Source organism: Agelaius phoeniceus, chromosome 3, assembly GCF_051311805.1.
Source record: "Agelaius phoeniceus isolate bAgePho1 chromosome 3, bAgePho1.hap1, whole genome shotgun sequence".
In the NCBI taxonomy this organism is placed as follows: Eukaryota; Metazoa; Chordata; class Aves; order Passeriformes; family Icteridae; genus Agelaius; species Agelaius phoeniceus.
The window spans coordinates 53708547-53724858 of NC_135267.1; the positions used below are offsets into that span (position 1 = coordinate 53708547).

General features: G+C 47.7%; 1 protein-coding gene across 1 annotated transcript; it reads left to right on the plus strand.

Moving 5' to 3' along the window:
* The first annotated feature begins 2638 nt into the window (after positions 1–2638).
* Positions 2639–14059, plus strand: HEY2 (hes related family bHLH transcription factor with YRPW motif 2). Its single transcript, XM_054629820.2, has 5 exons — positions 2639–2898; positions 4031–4109; positions 4213–4296; positions 6897–6978; positions 11820–14059. Exons 1-5 carry the CDS (start codon positions 2816–2818, stop codon positions 12500–12502), a joined length of 1011 nt encoding a protein of 336 aa, XP_054485795.1. The 5' UTR covers positions 2639–2815; the 3' UTR covers positions 12503–14059.
* The last annotated feature ends 2253 nt before the right edge of the window (positions 14060–16312 follow it).

The following is a 16312-nucleotide window of genomic DNA, read 5'->3' on the forward strand; positions in this document are numbered from 1 at the left end:
CTACTCGGGGAGGTAACCATAGGATAGCTCAGGTTTCTGTAGGAAAACAGCATGCGGGAGTTGTGCCCCAGGGGAAAAAAATACCATAAAGCAGCAGGAGCTATTTCCAGAGTGAGCAGAAATTACAAATCCAGCGGCACCGACGCGTGACATGAAAGATTTCTGTGCAAAACCCCGAGACAGCTCGGAAACGCACCAACATCCCCGGGTGATTCGCGTGCCTTAGCGGGGATTCGGACACCCACGCTCGAGCCTGTGTCCCCCCCTCCCTCCCCGTGTGTGCAGGCGTTTTTCGAGCAGCTGCAGCCCTGGCAGGGTAACACGGACTCAAACTCAGACCTACCAAACCTCGCCTCGCACTGAAAGGCGATGTCTGAGGCACGGCAGCGTTTCCCGGCCGCTCCCGGGGCGCCCAGAACGGGGGTCCCGGACGGGAGCAGGCCCGGCTACCTCAGGTCTCCCTGTGTCGTTACAGCACAGACCACGAAAAATAATTTGGGGTGGTAATTTTTTTTGTTTATTGGGATTTTTAAAATATTCTAGAAACCCCGACGTCGAGCACTGAAACTGCTGAGCCTAATGCCAGATTCCTAAAGTGTTTGTGCTTCAAATTGCAGTCGGGCGCCACAGGCTGCTCCTGCTAGTCCACTTCTCCCGAGAGATCCCGATACATTTTAGGGTTGCTTGTTCGTGGGGATTTATTTCGTGGGTTTTGGTTTGGTTTTGGGGTTTTTTTGGGTGGGTTTTTTTTTTTGGTTTTTTTTGTTTGGTTTTTTTGAGGGGGAGGTTTGTATTTTGGTTTGGTTTGTTTTTTTGTTCAGATCCCATCAAAGGGGCCATTGTGGGGAATGCGTCCCAAGTTCCCTGGAGCTGTCTTCGCCATTCCCGCGGACGCTCTCTTCTGTTGTGAGTGAGCAGCCGCGGAGCTTTTAGTAATTCTGCAAATACGGGCATGAAAAGGATGTCCCGGTAGGGCAATGAGGCATGAAATCCCGCTGTTCCTTTACATAGTAGCAACATCCACATGAAAGGGCAAACACCCGACGTGCCACCAAATGTAATTGCAGAGATGGCGGATGTCGGCGTACAAAAGAGCTGGCGCCGGTTTCTCATTCGCAACGGCCCTGTGCCGCACGCACACCCGCGAACGAACCAAACCACCTGTACCTTCCACGGGATTTAACCGAGTGGAAAACTGAGTCATTGGTATTGTCGGCTGCTAAATATAAAGCAGCCGGGGCAAACTCCGCCCGCAGGCAGAAGCAGCACCGGTGCTGCCGAGCGGGGCCGCGCCGGGAAGGTGCCCGCTCACTCCGGCCCATCGAGCTCGCAGCTTGCCCCGAAAGGAAAGCCGGACCCATCGGCCCCTCCGGTCCTTCTTCCCGCCCTCCCTCTGTCCGGAGCAGCATCGTGCTGTCGCCGCCTGGAAACCCGGAGAGGCGAGAGCAGTGCGGCCACGGTGAGGGTCGCGGGGCCACGCCGCGCTGAACGGGAGACTCTTGGCCGCTCTGTCATTTTGCGGCGACGCCGGCAGCTCCTGCCTGCGTCTCTCTCCGGCAGGTGCTGCTTGCCGGAGCCCCGGTCGGGCAGCCGCAGCCCCGGGCGGCCAGGCGGGGCGGCGAGGGGGCTGCCCCTGTCCCGACAAGGCACCGAGTCGTGGCAAGGGCAGTCCCCTCGCCGGTAGCCTTCAAGTCCTCCGGGCTGCTGAGCGACCGCAGCTCCGTGTGCCGCCGAGAGCCAGGATAAAGCTGCGGTGTCCAAGCTGGTGCCGAACCCTCCCCGCCCCGTCCCGGCCCCTCTCGGCCAGCGTCCGACAGCAGGGGCGGGAGAAAAACGTTCCTAGGAAGGTGGCAAAGGGGATGGAGCGGGGAACAGGCAGACAGGGGCAGTCACTGCAGTTGAAAGATTAAATTTCTGCGGAGAACATACCACTCCAAATGTATTTTGTCAGGAATCCGGAATTTGAAAACACAAACAAACGGGGTGGGGAAATCCCAAACAAAAGCAAAATAAAACCCGCCTGCTACAGATCGTCCGGTAAACAAGACGCTAAACTTCCTCCCAAGTCGTTCTCAGCAGGGATTATCGCTGGGCTTGGCTCCCGGCCCTGCAAGCGCCCGCTAGCCCTCGGCGCGCCCGTGGAACTCAGCGGGACGGGGCAGTCGGGGAGGCGCGCCCGGCCGGGGGGGATTTATACATTTCCCGGGACTTACACAACTCTCCAACGCACTCCCGTGTGCCCGATAATACCACTCGCGGCACCGCAAGAGAGGAGACCGGGGCTGCTGCCACCGCCCGGGGCTCTGGAGCACTGGGCAGGGGGCTGATCCGGCTCGTGTGCTAGGGGTGGAGGGGAGCAACATCGTCCCAAGTGCCCGGTGAGAGATGGACAGCGGGGCGACACCGGCCACCCCTCTTCTTCCGGCAGCATCGGAGGGCTGGGAATCCAGTATTGCTCCTTCTCCCCGCAGGGCGAGCTCTGAGGATGCTCGGAACCCCGTACCCCTCCCTCCTCGGCCCCGTGCCGGCTCCGCTCCCCGCCTGCCGCGAGCCGAGGGCGGCGGGACCCCGCCGGGCGGCCGCCCGCTCCTCCGCACGCCTCCGCGCCCCGGCGGTGGGCGGCCCCCGGCCGTCACCCTCGGCAGGGCGGGCCTTGCCGGGGGCGGGCCGTCGGGCTTGAGGCTGTGCCGCGGCGTGGGAAAGCGGCTCAGAGAGGGTTTGCTCTGCTGGCGGTGCGGAGTCGTGCTGTGCCGAGCTGTGCCGTGCCCGGAGCCCCCCCGGATTTATTTATCTTTGCCACCGCGCCGTGCGCACGATGAAGCGACCTTGCGAGGAAACTACCTCAGACAGCGATATGGACGAGACTATAGACGTGGGTAGCGAGAACAACTACTCGGGGTAAGTGAGGCACCCCCGGGGCCGCCGTCTCCGTCGGGGGCGCGGGCCGGGGTGCGCCCCAAGCTGGGGCAGGGCGAGGGGGAGACCCGGACACCCCCTTGACCTCCAGGTCAGCTGGCAGCTCGCTCGTAGTCCACCAAAAATTAGCCCCGCGCTTGGAGTGCCCGAGCCTCGAAATTATACGCAGCACTCCAGTAGCTGTGTGAGCCACCGGGCTGCGGTTCATTAGCGCCGCTTAATTTGCCATTTGCAATCAGACCTTTTCCAAAATCGCTCCTGATCAGGCCGAACAACCTCATTTCCCACGGCGCCAGTGGGAAATGAGCCGTGGAAAGTAAGCAGGGATCCTCAGCAGCTGAACTTCAGCAAACCCGCCGTGCGAGCCGAGGGCGGGCAGTGGTGTTTGCCCAGGGAGGGTCGGGCTGGGCGCGCTGCGAGGACGCTGAGGGGCTTCAGGGCTCCTCCTGCAAATTTAGAGGTTCATGTACCAGAGCCCTTTCTCTTCCTCATCGGTGGCTAAATAAGTATTAAAAGATACTGATTTTTTTTTTTTTTGCGCGCTCATGATGAAATAAGAGCAACTTTGTCCTCGTGGGTAGTATAGTTTTAAAAGCAGATTTTGAATTCCACTCCTGGACAATGCAACAGAGCCGGGCTGGGCACCTGGCATCGTACTTGACCATCTACTGACTGTGTAGCAATGGGCAGCAATGTCAAAAGCCAGCAGGCCTGGCAGAGGTTGTGTCATCGGGTATGTCCACTCACCACTGCTGTTGCCATATAGAGATGGTTCATGTGGATTTGGGCCTGGTTCTTCAGCCTCTGCTTGGTAGGCAGGACTTTATATGCAAAGAAAATGAAATCTGCACTGGATAGTAAACTGTCTACAGAAAAGGACTTTATTTCCTACAGATTGTTGGAAAATTCAAAATGTCAATTCAAAATGTATGCTGGGGTAGTCAAAACTGAAATGCATTGCTGTCTTCAAAAACACTGTGCAACGCAAGGCACTTCTTAAAAGCACTGAAAATGGCATTAGAGGGACTATGCATATGTAATATGGTGACCTAAGGTGTCTTCCAAGAGCGGTGTCAAGTTGTGCAACACCTGACGTACTTTTATTGTTTCACAGGCAAAGTAATAGTTCTGTCATTCGATCAAATTCCCCAACGACAACATCTCAGATCATGGCCAGAAAGAAAAGAAGAGGGGTATGTTTCATTTAATTATTTTTGCATTTGACAATTTGCATGCGTGTTGTGATTTTGCCCTTCATTTTTATAAACTTAATGTGTTTTGTTTTTTTGGGAATAGATTATAGAGAAAAGGCGCCGTGATCGTATAAATAACAGTTTATCAGAGCTGAGGCGGCTTGTGCCAACTGCTTTTGAAAAACAAGTAAGCTTTTTTTTTTTTTTTAATATAAATTCTGTATCTCATCTGGCAATGTTAGTTCTCTTGTAAATCTCATTAAAATAATACTGTATGTGTCCTGATCTGGCACAAAGCAGGCATTTCAATAAAATGCTTTGTTGTGGCAAAACTATTAGAAACATAATTCATTATAAGGCTGAAAAACATTTCCATTCTTTGGCTTGTTTTTCCCTTAAGGGTAACTGTGTTCATGTTGCCTCTGTTCTTTCGATGAATTCCAGTAGTGGTTTTGTTAAAAATGTGCTTTACCCCATATTAAATAAAAAATTAAAATACACAAACCCAACACAACTCCCCAAACCTGTATGTAAATTAGCTTTCTGTCTAAATCTTTAAATATAATTTACTCTGCCGCTACTTTAACAGACCTTTTTTTTTCAAATCTATACTTTCCATTGCAAGCAAATCAGTCCAATTTCCTGAAAAGGGAGCAGACAGTCTGGATTATTCATGTTTTAAGATTACTCTTTAGAACCAGTGCATTAGGAGGTGGAATAGGCCCATGTTTGTCAGCTAGTGAAGTCAGTGATATATTCAGACTTTCAGTGAGAAAGTATTTAGTAGGAAGTCTGAAAGGATTCAGTTAACTTTAGCTCAGCTCCTTGGTCATGAAATTACAGACCAAGAGATTAGAATACAATGTTTTATTAAAAAAAAAAAAGGCATTTTGTTTTTTCCATTCAAATTTTTTTTCCATATCTTGAATTTTATTTTTTGGGCTTTGATTCAATATTCAGCCTTGTTCCTGTTTTGCTAGAAGTGTCTGAAGATTGCTGGATATGTGCAACTGACACTATGTTTCAATAAAAATGAAACATCTGAAAATAAATAACCTGACTTCCTTGTAATAGTAAAATAAACCCAGAAAGTAAAATCTGAGAGCTGGATTGGGAGGTGCTGAATATAAGTGGTAACTACGTGGCAAACACCACGCCGTGTTAGGCCTGTTTCATCCCTGGCCTGAGCAAAAGCTGGCTGAAAAAAATAAATTTGAAGTGTTGGTTGAGAGCATCTCTTGTGTCACCTGCAATATGATTTTTAGTAACTGGTAGTTGTCACTGTGCCCTTGCGTTGGTTCTGGCAAAACAGTGACAGGGATATTTTCAGCTAGATAAACAGGGGCAAGAGACAACAGTTGTTTGTCCCATCTTATTGTTTATTTCTTGAAAACCACAAACATTATAAAACAAGTCCTACAGAGCCTTTGGAAATTACCCAGCACCATGCAGTTTTTAGCTATTAGTCACTCTCACTGAGACGGCTTGTACTGTGTCTATGGAAAAGATGAAGTCTGTGAAAGCTACAGGATGTAGCTGCATGTAAAACGGGGAATTCTGACCAAAAATTCACACGCACATCAATGTTGGTACGTTGAGAGCAATAAGCAGATTGAAAAAAAGGCACTGCCATAAAAATGAGCATGTGCTGTATTTGAATCAGAAAATCCCACCATTTTCCCACAATATGCCAAGGACGAAGTCATCAGTCCTTGCCCAGCTCCTTGACATTCAGCTCACTGGAGTTTCCAAGTTGGAGGTTTAGTTTCGCTTCCGCCTCCCTCCCTTCCCAAGCCACCGTGTTACTCTCGAGTGGGGCAGAGATGAGCACTCTGAAGCACGGCTGCACAGCACCGGGCAAACTTTGCCCAGCTCAAAAATGTGCAACCTGGGAGAAGCTGGCTGAGACAGTAAGGTAGCCCAGATGATAACTAAGAGAGAAAAAATTGGCTGGCAGGATGTGATCCACTGGTGGCTGCAGCTTGCGTGGCCCTGATTTTAACTGATGCCAAGGGATGATCTCTTGCACTGGAATAACATTTGTGTTGTCTGGGTGTGTTCCAGATATCCAAGGGAATGCTGCCAAGCAAAATAGTTTTATTTATACATTGATATATCAATAATGCCTTTTGAGTTCTATTTTGTACTTTTCCAGTATCTCTTGTAGCTCTGTGAGCCACTCTTAGTGTCAGAAAAGATTTTAACTGACAGAGGAGCTACACTCTTTCGCACTATTTAGTCTTTGCAAAGTAGTCCTCTCGCTAACTTAAAATACTGTGGACTGTGTGGCAGTTTTTTCAGTCAAAAAATGAGAATGGAATATTCAACAACCAAATGACACATTGCAAATTAACAGGCCATGAAGAGAGGGACAGTGCTGGGTGTGTGTCCGCAGGGACACCTACCGGTAATAGCACAAAAAGTAACGTTGCAGCAGGGTCCTAACCTGTGGCCACACAGACCCCTCCTGCCAGCTCTCCCCTTGTGTTTGTTGTTAAAAGGGAAGTCCAGAAAGTTATGTATTTCTCTCATTTCTTGAAGATGTCATCTCTACACTGCCTTCAAGGCCAGAGCTGCTGAGGTATAGCCCTAATAAAGGGAAATTAGGGAGATGGTATTAGTCCTTAGACCAAGTCTGGGAAGCAGATGCTCACGAAAGAATTAAGCAGAGAATGTCCTAATGATAGGGGAAATTGAAACCATAAGGCTGAGCTCAGTGGAAAGTATATCAAATTCAAGTTTCTAGTACTCGTAAGCCTTTATTTATATGTGTCTCTTATCTCAAAGGGATCTGCCAAATTAGAAAAAGCGGAAATACTGCAAATGACAGTGGATCATCTGAAGATGCTGCAGGCAACAGGAGGGAAAGGTAAGGAGCCAACAACTTTTTTTTCTAATATTTGGGGAAGTCTCATCAAAAAAAGTGCTTTGAGGAGCTGTGATAGGCGTTTCCAGATTAAAGGAGTGGAAATCAATGCTAATGGCAGGATTGAACTCGTGGGAAAGAGCTACTGGGACAAAAGAAGTACTTGACCCTGGGCTTGTGTTTGCTTTCATAACACTGTGGGAGTAAAGGCTTCATTCACAGGCAGCCCAGTCAGAGATTTGTTTGGGGTTTCCAAAGAGCACTGAAATCTGCACAGGGAGACAAAACAAATACGCAAACACCAAACATAAACAGGAGGTTTGTGGCAACAATTGTGTAGCAAAAAACCTGATGCTAAACCTCATTATTGAGCTGCTATACTGAAGTAAGTGAACGGAGAAGAACTTTAATTTATGTTTAAATATTTTCTTTGTTCTGGAAAGACTTTTCAGTTCCAGGTTAGACCATCTCATTCACCAGAACAAAACCCAGTCTTGCTCTGTGCATCTCCAGGTATCTGAAGTGGGTAGGCAGGTAGTGCTCTCTGCACTCACATTTCTATGCTATATTTGTGTGTCAGAGGCTGGCATAGCTCCCTGTTAATGGGTGCTGGCATGACGCAGTGGCTGCACTCGCTGACCCATTAGATCAGCCGAGCATCAGGAGTTGAGCGTACCTCGCTTGTGCAAGCTGACAGTCCCAAGGCTGGAGGCCAAATGGTTTCAGCCACCCACGAGGTGTTCTGTGTAGTCATGATTTTGGAACTTATTTGGAGCAAAAAACTTGCTGGCATTCCATAAGCATGGTCCCACGTCCCGTGCCATCAACCGTGATCATGCTTTGAATTGTTGTAATGGAAGCCAGCTGATTCTTCACTCACCCACTATGCCATATAGGTAAAGGCTAGAAAAGAAACTGCTGCTGTCTCTCTTACTTTTTTTTTTTTGACCAAAGTTTTTAGTGCATGACTGAATTATGCTCCTCTCCGTACCTTGCAGCAATTAAAAACTCAGCTCAGAATCAGTGTGAGCCTAACAGCAGATGGCAATAGGAAAGCATGTTAAAAGCTGGTGTTTTGTTATTTGTGAAAATTAATGCCAAGCTGACACACCTTTTTTCTAGGTGTTAAGGAGTTTTTTCTAGGAGTCCATTTAAGCTTAAAAGTTATGGGTAACTTGTTTGATAAGAGATGAAAGGAATTTTATTGCCCATCAGGTAACAGACATGTCTCTTGGTTCCTCAGGAAATGTACAAAATTTAAATAGAAGGTTAACATATATGTAAAAAGTCCTTGAGAAAGCACTGTAGTTGCTAAAGATACACTCTTGAAAGTTATAAAACGCCAGAATTGATCATGGTTGTGCAGTCTGTGTTCAGGTGATTCGGATCCTCTGTGCACAGAAGGCACCACACCATCCGAGTGATGGTGCCTTCTCTGAGTGTGTGGCTGTGTGCTGGTTCCACAAGCTCTGTCTCCCTTGGTGCAGGGAGCACAGAGTGCTTGGCTGCTGAGGGAAGTGGTGGCTGTTTCGTTTCATCCTCCCCATGCGATGTGTGGCCCAGCTATCCCAGCCTGACCCCCACATCACGCTGCATATTGTTTCTCTGAGGAGCTGCAGCAGCTCCCAGCCCTCCAATGTTTGCACCGACAGCAGGACGGCCAGGAGGTGAACCCAAATGGAGACCTATCAGGAAGCTTCCTTCCCTGGTTTACCTGCCCCAAAAAAATATGCAGAGTATTTTTTTATAAATGGGTCAGGTCAGGTGGCCAAGTGGGGCAGGGGATGAAATGCCTGGGATGGGAGCTGCGGGACAGAGAGACGTGTTGGTGGAGCCCAGCCTCTGGCTCCAGTTGGACAAACTGGATGTTGCTAGCAGTCCCAGGTCTTGCAGTCTCTTCTCTTCCTTGGTTGGTCTCTGCTCCATGTCTCTCCTGCCCCAGCTGACACCGGCATAGCTGTGGCAGTGCGGGAAAGGATGAAGTGTTGTGGTGCAGGGACAGGCAATGCAGGCTTATTTCTGCTGCTGTCTTTCACACCGTGATCCACGGTGGGTGGCCCATCACAATAATACCTGATCGCTTCACAAATACTACAACTTTATCTGCTCCTTCTGTCCTAGAGATAAGAGTAATCTCACTGCACAGATTAAGAAACTGTAAGAAAAAGAGGTTTGAGTACTGGGCAAAGTTTAAGCCTGCATTTCTTGCTTGCTTAATGTTTTACTTTGTAATCTAACTAACAGTTTTAAATATAATTTCTTAGAGTATTTTTAAAGTAGATATTTGTTTTATTTGTATTTATTTCCCTCTTTGTGTGCCAGAGGATTTTTTTTGTATCAGCAAAAAAATTAGTTTCGTCATTTTTACCAGGGACAATCGCTTCTTTCTGAGGAAAGGAGAAATGGGTCCTGATACCCATATGCTGCCCTGCATTAAGGACTGTCCTCTTCCTCACACAGAAAGGAGGACATCCATGATGGGGAGTGGGTAGGACTGGGGCAAGTCAGGATGGGCTTGGCCACCACTCAGCACACTGATCCCAAGGTGGGCAGTGTGGGAGAGAAACCCAACACTGCTTCTGCCCCTTCTCTGCTTTTCAGAGCTGCCTGGGCAGGCAGGCAGGCAGATGCCTCTCAGGTCCTGTGCAGGCTCTGTGTTTCTGCCACCCTGACACAGGTGTGGACAGTTCTGTGGACAGTCTCCTATTCACATTGAGCTATTATTTTGGCCTAAGGCCAGGGCTTTTTGCTGATGGTGCAAGCAAGCACAGGGGAGGAGTGATTTGTCAACAGTGAGTTGTTTGTAGAGAACTCAGTGTGGTTTTTTTGAAGCTTCACTACAAATTTATCTTGAGTGAGTGACACCTGGGTCAGTGCATGGGTTCATGTAGCCTAAATGACTTGTGTGCAGCAGGTGGGTTACCAGGACAGATGAGGTAAAACCAAGAGTTCCTGTTCACTACAAAACACTGGCATGTGCACATGGTAGAGGATGTTTGTGGGTTGGGAAAGAAATGAGAAGCAACATTTTTAAGTCTCTCTCAGAAGGGGGAAGCTGGTGAAGGGGAAACCGGGAAAAGATAACCATCAAAATATAATGGAGCCTGGGAGTCCCAGATCTCATCTAGCCTCTGTTTTCATGCCTCGGCCACCATAGGAGACTGAAAGGGAGCCAGGATCACCAGGGCTTTGGGATGGCTTGTCACAGAGCCAGCAGCTCAGACTCAGGGGAAGCTGGTGACAACCACATCCCCCACATGTCTTCCAGTCCAGGAGGGAGGGAGGCCGGGAAGCCCTGGCTTGAGCCAAGTGCTCTCAGGACTCCCAGGCTGGCTGACTCATGGCCAGGGCTGGGAAGTGGTTCTGGCTGTGCGTCAGCCCCTCTGATGCTGCTGGAGGTCCTGGAGCCTCCGGCACAGAAGCAGTCCCCACGCCAGGCTGACTGGCACCCGAGAAGGTGCCCTGCTATCTCACTGCTGCTGGCACACCTGGCCTTTGGTTCTCAGGAGCTCACTCAAACCTTTGGTCGCAGTGGACCTGGCAGGAGGAAAGCTGTGAGGAGTCAGCACTTGAGGACGGGAGTCCTCAACTCGTTGATCTGCTGGCTGAGCCAGAGTTTCACTCAGGTTCAGATGAGCAAGTAGGCTTGCAGCAAAAGCACCGTCGTGATTTGGCAAGATGGAGTGTATAGCAGGCAGGGGATTTGGAGCAACATGGATAAATGTGCCTGAGTTAATTCTATAATGTGGGCATGCAGTGGTGGAAGCGCTTCTTTCTAGCCTGAAAATTGATTAAAATGAAAAAAAGCATCTAAAGTGCTAGCATTTTTCAGAAAGGCCAAGATTATTTCATGACAGAGTACAAGGCATTGCTGCCATGTTCCACTGTAAGAGGGGCACTTGATCTTTATATACTCACACACATCACAGTCATGCATACCTAAAAATTTTCATTGAAAGTGAGAGGATAAACACCATGCCAACTTGGGAGTGGATAGGATATTATTGCCCCAAGGAGACAACATTTAAACTAAAATAGGAAAATTCCAAAAAGTGGAATAGGTTTTTGTAGTTGAAGAGCTGCAAGTTAAATGCAAGATTTTATGCTCAACCCTTTTAGAAAGGGAGTATCCTTTCATGTGCATTTAATAAAACTTTTTTTTTTCAAATGCTTTTTTGTCCCAAGCCTATGGAGCTCCAGTTGCTGTTTGTTGAAATACCTCATGGGCCATATGACTGTCAGTCTTCCATCTCCAAATTAGCAATGGCATTACATAAAACATTTTCTCAGTAAAGCTTTTTATTGTGTGTTTGCAGAGTCATCACAAGATGTTTTTTGTTTGTAGTTAAGCAACACCGTATGTCATATTGTCTTAATGACTCTGTGAAGTAGAAGGGACCCCGGCAGCAGCTACAACAACTATCTCACAATGTCAAGAAATAGTTTGAAAGCATTAGGATGAATGCCAGTGTAGGGAAGAAAAGGCAGGGTAGTACATGCAAGCTCTCTGATCTCCAGCCTGTTTCTTTGTGTGGATAAGCATCTCATTCACACATACAGGATCAACATTGCACTGCAGCAGCTTGCTGAGGAATTTCAGGAGAGGCATCATGTATCTTTTTAAGTGTCTTATGGACTTACTTATTTTCATTTGTATATGGTCTGCATAAACAACTGCAGCCTATTACATTACAGGGATGGTCACCGAGATCATTTTACAGACCAGAGAACAAACTTCTGTTGCACATCTTAACCCACAAATGGCAAACGGGAAATGCGGTGGCTGAGCCAGGACTGGGTTGGCCAGCTCCACGTTCAACATGTATTTTGCCCTCCCCTTGCAGGTTATTTTGACGCCCATTCCCTGGCCATGGATTTCATGAGCATCGGCTTCCGGGAGTGCTTGACAGAAGTGGCGAGGTACCTGACTTCGGTGGAAGGTCTCGACACATCCGACCCCCTGCGCGTTAGACTCGTGTCCCACCTGAGCACCTGCGCCTCTCAGCGGGAAGCTGCTGCCATGACCTCCTCCATGGTCCACCACCACCACCATCCCTTGCACCCTCACCACTGGGCCGCCGCCTTCCACCACCTCCCGGCCGCTCTGCTGCAGCCGAACGGACTCCACGCCTCCGATGCCGCCCCGTGCAGACTCTCCTCGGACGTGCCCCCTCACGGCTCCGCCCTGCTCACGGCCACCTTCGCCCACGCCGATGCCGCCCTCAGAGTCCCCTCCGCCGGCAGCATCGCTCCCTGTGTCCCTCCTCTCTCTACCTCCCTCTTGTCCCTGTCGGCCACTGTTCACGCCGCGGCAGCAGCAGCCACAGCCGCAGCCCAGAGCTTCCCCCTCTCCTTCACCGGCACCTTCCCCATGCTGCCCCCCAGCGCGGCCGCCGCCGCCGTGGCCGCGGCCACCGCCATCACCCCTCCGCTGGCCGTGTCAGCCTCTGCCAGCCCTCAGCAGGCTGGCACCGGCGGCGGCACGAAACCCTACCGACCCTGGGGGACTGAAGTTGGAGCCTTTTAAGAGTCCCCCCCCGGCCACACACAGCTCTTCCCACTGCAGCTCCCTCCTCTCCCTGTCAGCACACGTGCATGTGCTCACAGCCACGAGCCACCATCCCCGCACCCAGCCCCGGCCCCGGCACTCGCCGTGTCCTCCCTGCTCAGCCTCACCCGAAGGGCCTGAGCGGTGCCGGCGAGCCCACCGAGGAGCGGCGATTATCCATCCTCACTGCCGGTGTCGGAGAGGACATGGGGAGACACCTTCTTCTTCTTCTTCTTCTCCGTTCGTCTTGCTGGAGGCACCTTGAGGGAGCAGCAATGGCTTTCATAACAGTGTGACCATGTCGGCATGTAGAGGTTTCCTGCAACACACGTAGGAATACATAGACATTAGAACTAATAGTTCTCCAGCTATGCATCCTTGTTTGGCAGAGAGATGAGGGATTGCATCTACCAGGTCTCCCCAGGCTAGAAAAGGAGTAGAAAAGGAGTTCCAGTTTCATAAGTGCCTGACATTGAAAAAATAATAAATAAATATATATATATATGTGTGTGTGTGTTCTGCTAAAACAAATAACATTGCACAGGTATGGATATGGGAGAGAGGGGAAATTTTGCGTTCAGCTCCAGAACTAGGATACTTTTCCGGGGCAGATCGTGCTCTTGGAGGAGAAAGGTTTTTTTAGCCAAAAGATTGCCGAGGAAGAATGTTTAGTTTGACAGGCCTAGTTCTCGCTTAGTTCACTTTCTTTGTACAGACTTGCCAAATTGTGACGTCTAGCATAGCATTGGCAAAAGCAATTATCTTATCAGTGCTGGGATTAATGAACGTTTCAGTACTGCCTGTGAGCCCTGAGGCACCCATTTTTATGGCTTAAACTTGGTGCTAGCTCCTATCTGCACAAACAGTGAATTTGTCATGCACCCAGAAGTAGCCACCTTTTGAAAGTGTGCACACTTGGATAGAGTTGATTCATGCCAATACAAGAGATTCAGTGTTGTAAGAGTTCAACTTATTTAGCTGTATTTGGACATTCACTTTTAGCCGATTCAGTGCAAGATCCTTCTTCTATTCACTATCAACTTCTGGGAGAATGATCACTCTGGGTATGAATGAAGTTACGGTAGGGACGACTTTTAAATTGGCTATTAGCATGCCAACATTGTAATGTGGGTTTGATTCCAAACCAAAATGAATGTATTAATGGGATGTGAGTAAATTATTTTGTCAATACCCAGATAACTAGTGCTGCATAAAATGGTTTGCTTTCATTTTTTTATTACAGTGACTTAAAATAACCTAAGTATTTTAATACAACCAGTCAAGAACTAGAGATTTTATGTAAAAAAAAAGAAAATAAAAATAAAACACAGCATGTATTATTATGCACTTGATTTCTCTGCTGTGTGGAGAAAGCAATAAGCATTGAAAATGTTAAACATTATGCAAAATATACTTTAAAATATTTGTTTTAAAAATACTGTACCTAGTCGGTCTTTTATGCATTACTTTGTTAACCTTTTTTCTATGCAAAAGTCTTTACATATCACTAATTAAATGAAGTCCTTTTTGACTGCGTTTTATGGATGATTTGTTGCAGTATTTGTTTGCTTTTGAAGAATACTTGTGGACTCAGAGTTGTTTTCTGCCCCTGATAACAAGCCTGCTGGCTGCTCTGTACTATTCTGCTCCACTTGCTCAGCCAGGAAACCCACCTTCTCCAGCGTGCTCTGCAATAGGCAGGGGAAAACAGCAAAGCAGCATTGGTTTTCAGGCTTGCAAACTGGCTCTGCATTGATGGTATGCTTAATGATGCAAGCATATCTGTTCATCCAGGAGAGCCCCAAAAATCATTGAGGTTTCTAGGTTTGGCTTTCCATAGGGTTTAGAAGATTAAAATGTTAACCCAATGACATCATTAATCCATAAATATATGGAATGAGAGGAGGTAATTTTTACAAATTCTGGTCTTCTAATTTGACACTTCTCACTGAGGCAAGGGTTTGTTATTGTTTCATCCGACCTGCTAAGCCCCTCTGTGGAAAGCTCTGTTTATGAGGATGAGGACACAGTCTTACATGTCTGAATGCCAAAATAACAGCTGGCAAGACTGAGACACAGAAAAAGGGGATCACACCACAGCCAGACAGACACTTCACTCGTCATCAAAAGCCTCAGCAGCCTCAGCTCAGTGGCTCACTCTCCTCTCATCCTTTTTCCCAAATATTAAACCTGGAACTCATACCTGCCTCAATTAGCTGGTCTCTGGCACTTAAGTGAGGAGGGGTTTTCATTCACCTGAAAAAATGGACAAAAGAGGGGTAAGAAGTCTTGCAACCCCTACACTGTTAATCAACCTTGATATTCTTTGAAATAGTGTTGTTTGGGGGGAATATGACTTTTTTTTTGTTAAGGGCAGAAATGCTGTGCTGCTGTTCCAGCATATTTAGCAGCGTACAGATGAGGTATCATTCACTTTCTAAATGTGTATTTTCAAGAAAAAAGAGAACATTAATGGCTGGTAGATAACAAGTGGGGTTTATTTGCATGAAGGAGCAGGTTGCAGCCCTACTTCACAGTAAGCTATTAATTTGCCCTCAAAGAGCCTGGTAGGAGGTCTCTCAGGCATGTATCACCTTAAAAACAGGCACCCACTGACTTGGTTCCACCTAAGGTCTTCAATCTAATTGATGTGCCTCAAAACATCATTTGTTTCCCAAAACGCAATATTCTGCCTTGTTCTAAAAAAATGGCAGTTTGAAAAGACACTGATTAGGTACACGCCACTGACAGATTTGTGCAGCCTGTTTGTGCTTATCCCATTTTCACTTTCAAAAAAAACCAGTTGCTGATGCATCTTCTATTGTTTTTTGTGTGGGCTTTTGGTCTCTACTCTTTTTTGTTGTGTTGTCTTTTGGTTTGGTTTGAATCAAATCACTTAGAAGACATGAGGAGCTCATCCTTCATGCCTGCTTATTCCTAGGCTGTTGGGAATGTTACCTCTCTGAGAGTGGATGAAGATTTTCCAAGTGAGAAATTAACAACAAAGACACGTATTTCGTGTGTGCTGTTGGAAAGACATGAGAGGGTAATAGCTTCTGGTGGCTTTGGCTGTAGCTGTGCTAACAGATCAGAGCTGAAGGCATCTATGCAGTCTTTAAAACAGAGCAAGGGAAAGCTGTTTCCTTGGCATAACCGAGATGCAAAAGTTAGGACCCATGGCTGTGCACATGCAACCTTACTTCAGCCTTTTTCTATCTTTATTGTGCATTCAATGAGGAATGGACCTGGATGAAGAATAGTAAGAGTAATTTATATAATTTAAGAGTAGATCATGACACATACTACAAGAACACAATTCAGGCTGCTTGTTCAACTGTTAGCAGTTGGCTTTGACTAACTTTTCAATGGGTGGGTTTACAACTTTAAATTCCAATTATCAGGAGGATCAAAGCAGGTTATGCAATTTCCTAGAATGTTTTTCTTAAAAGGAAAAAACTAAAAACCAATTCTGTCACTCAGCATTAGCAGGCTCAAAACCTTAGCCCTCAGCAATGCAAATAAAAAGCACTTAGGCTGCTGAGAGAAGATTATTACCCTAGAGAGGAGACAGGCAACTGAGAGGCAGTGCTGCCTCTCCTCCCTTTGCTGTGATTGCAAGAGGAGGAAATCCGGCATTAGGTATTGCCTAGAAGAAAAACCGGCTACTGTGGCCGAGGGCTGAATGCATATATTCAAAGCAGAATAATTGTCTGTGACTACCTCTGCCTGAACAACTGCCAGGAGGTGCCAGCTTATGCTGCTGCCTCCTTAGTGTGAACCTTGAAAATG

What these genes read in the sequence shown, in the direction of transcription:
- HEY2 (XM_054629820.2), top strand. Translation starts at nt 2,816, where the DNA reads ATGAAGCGACCTTGCGAGGAAACTACCTCAGACAGCGATATGGACGAG. An exon ending in CCAGAAAGAAAAGAAGAGGG is followed by an intron (nt 4,110 to 4,212) that starts GTATGTTTCATT and finishes TTTTGGGAATAG; the next exon opens with ATTATAGAGAAAAGGCGCCG. An exon ending in CAACTGCTTTTGAAAAACAA is followed by an intron (nt 4,297 to 6,896) that starts GTAAGCTTTTTT and finishes CTTATCTCAAAG; the next exon opens with GGATCTGCCAAATTAGAAAA.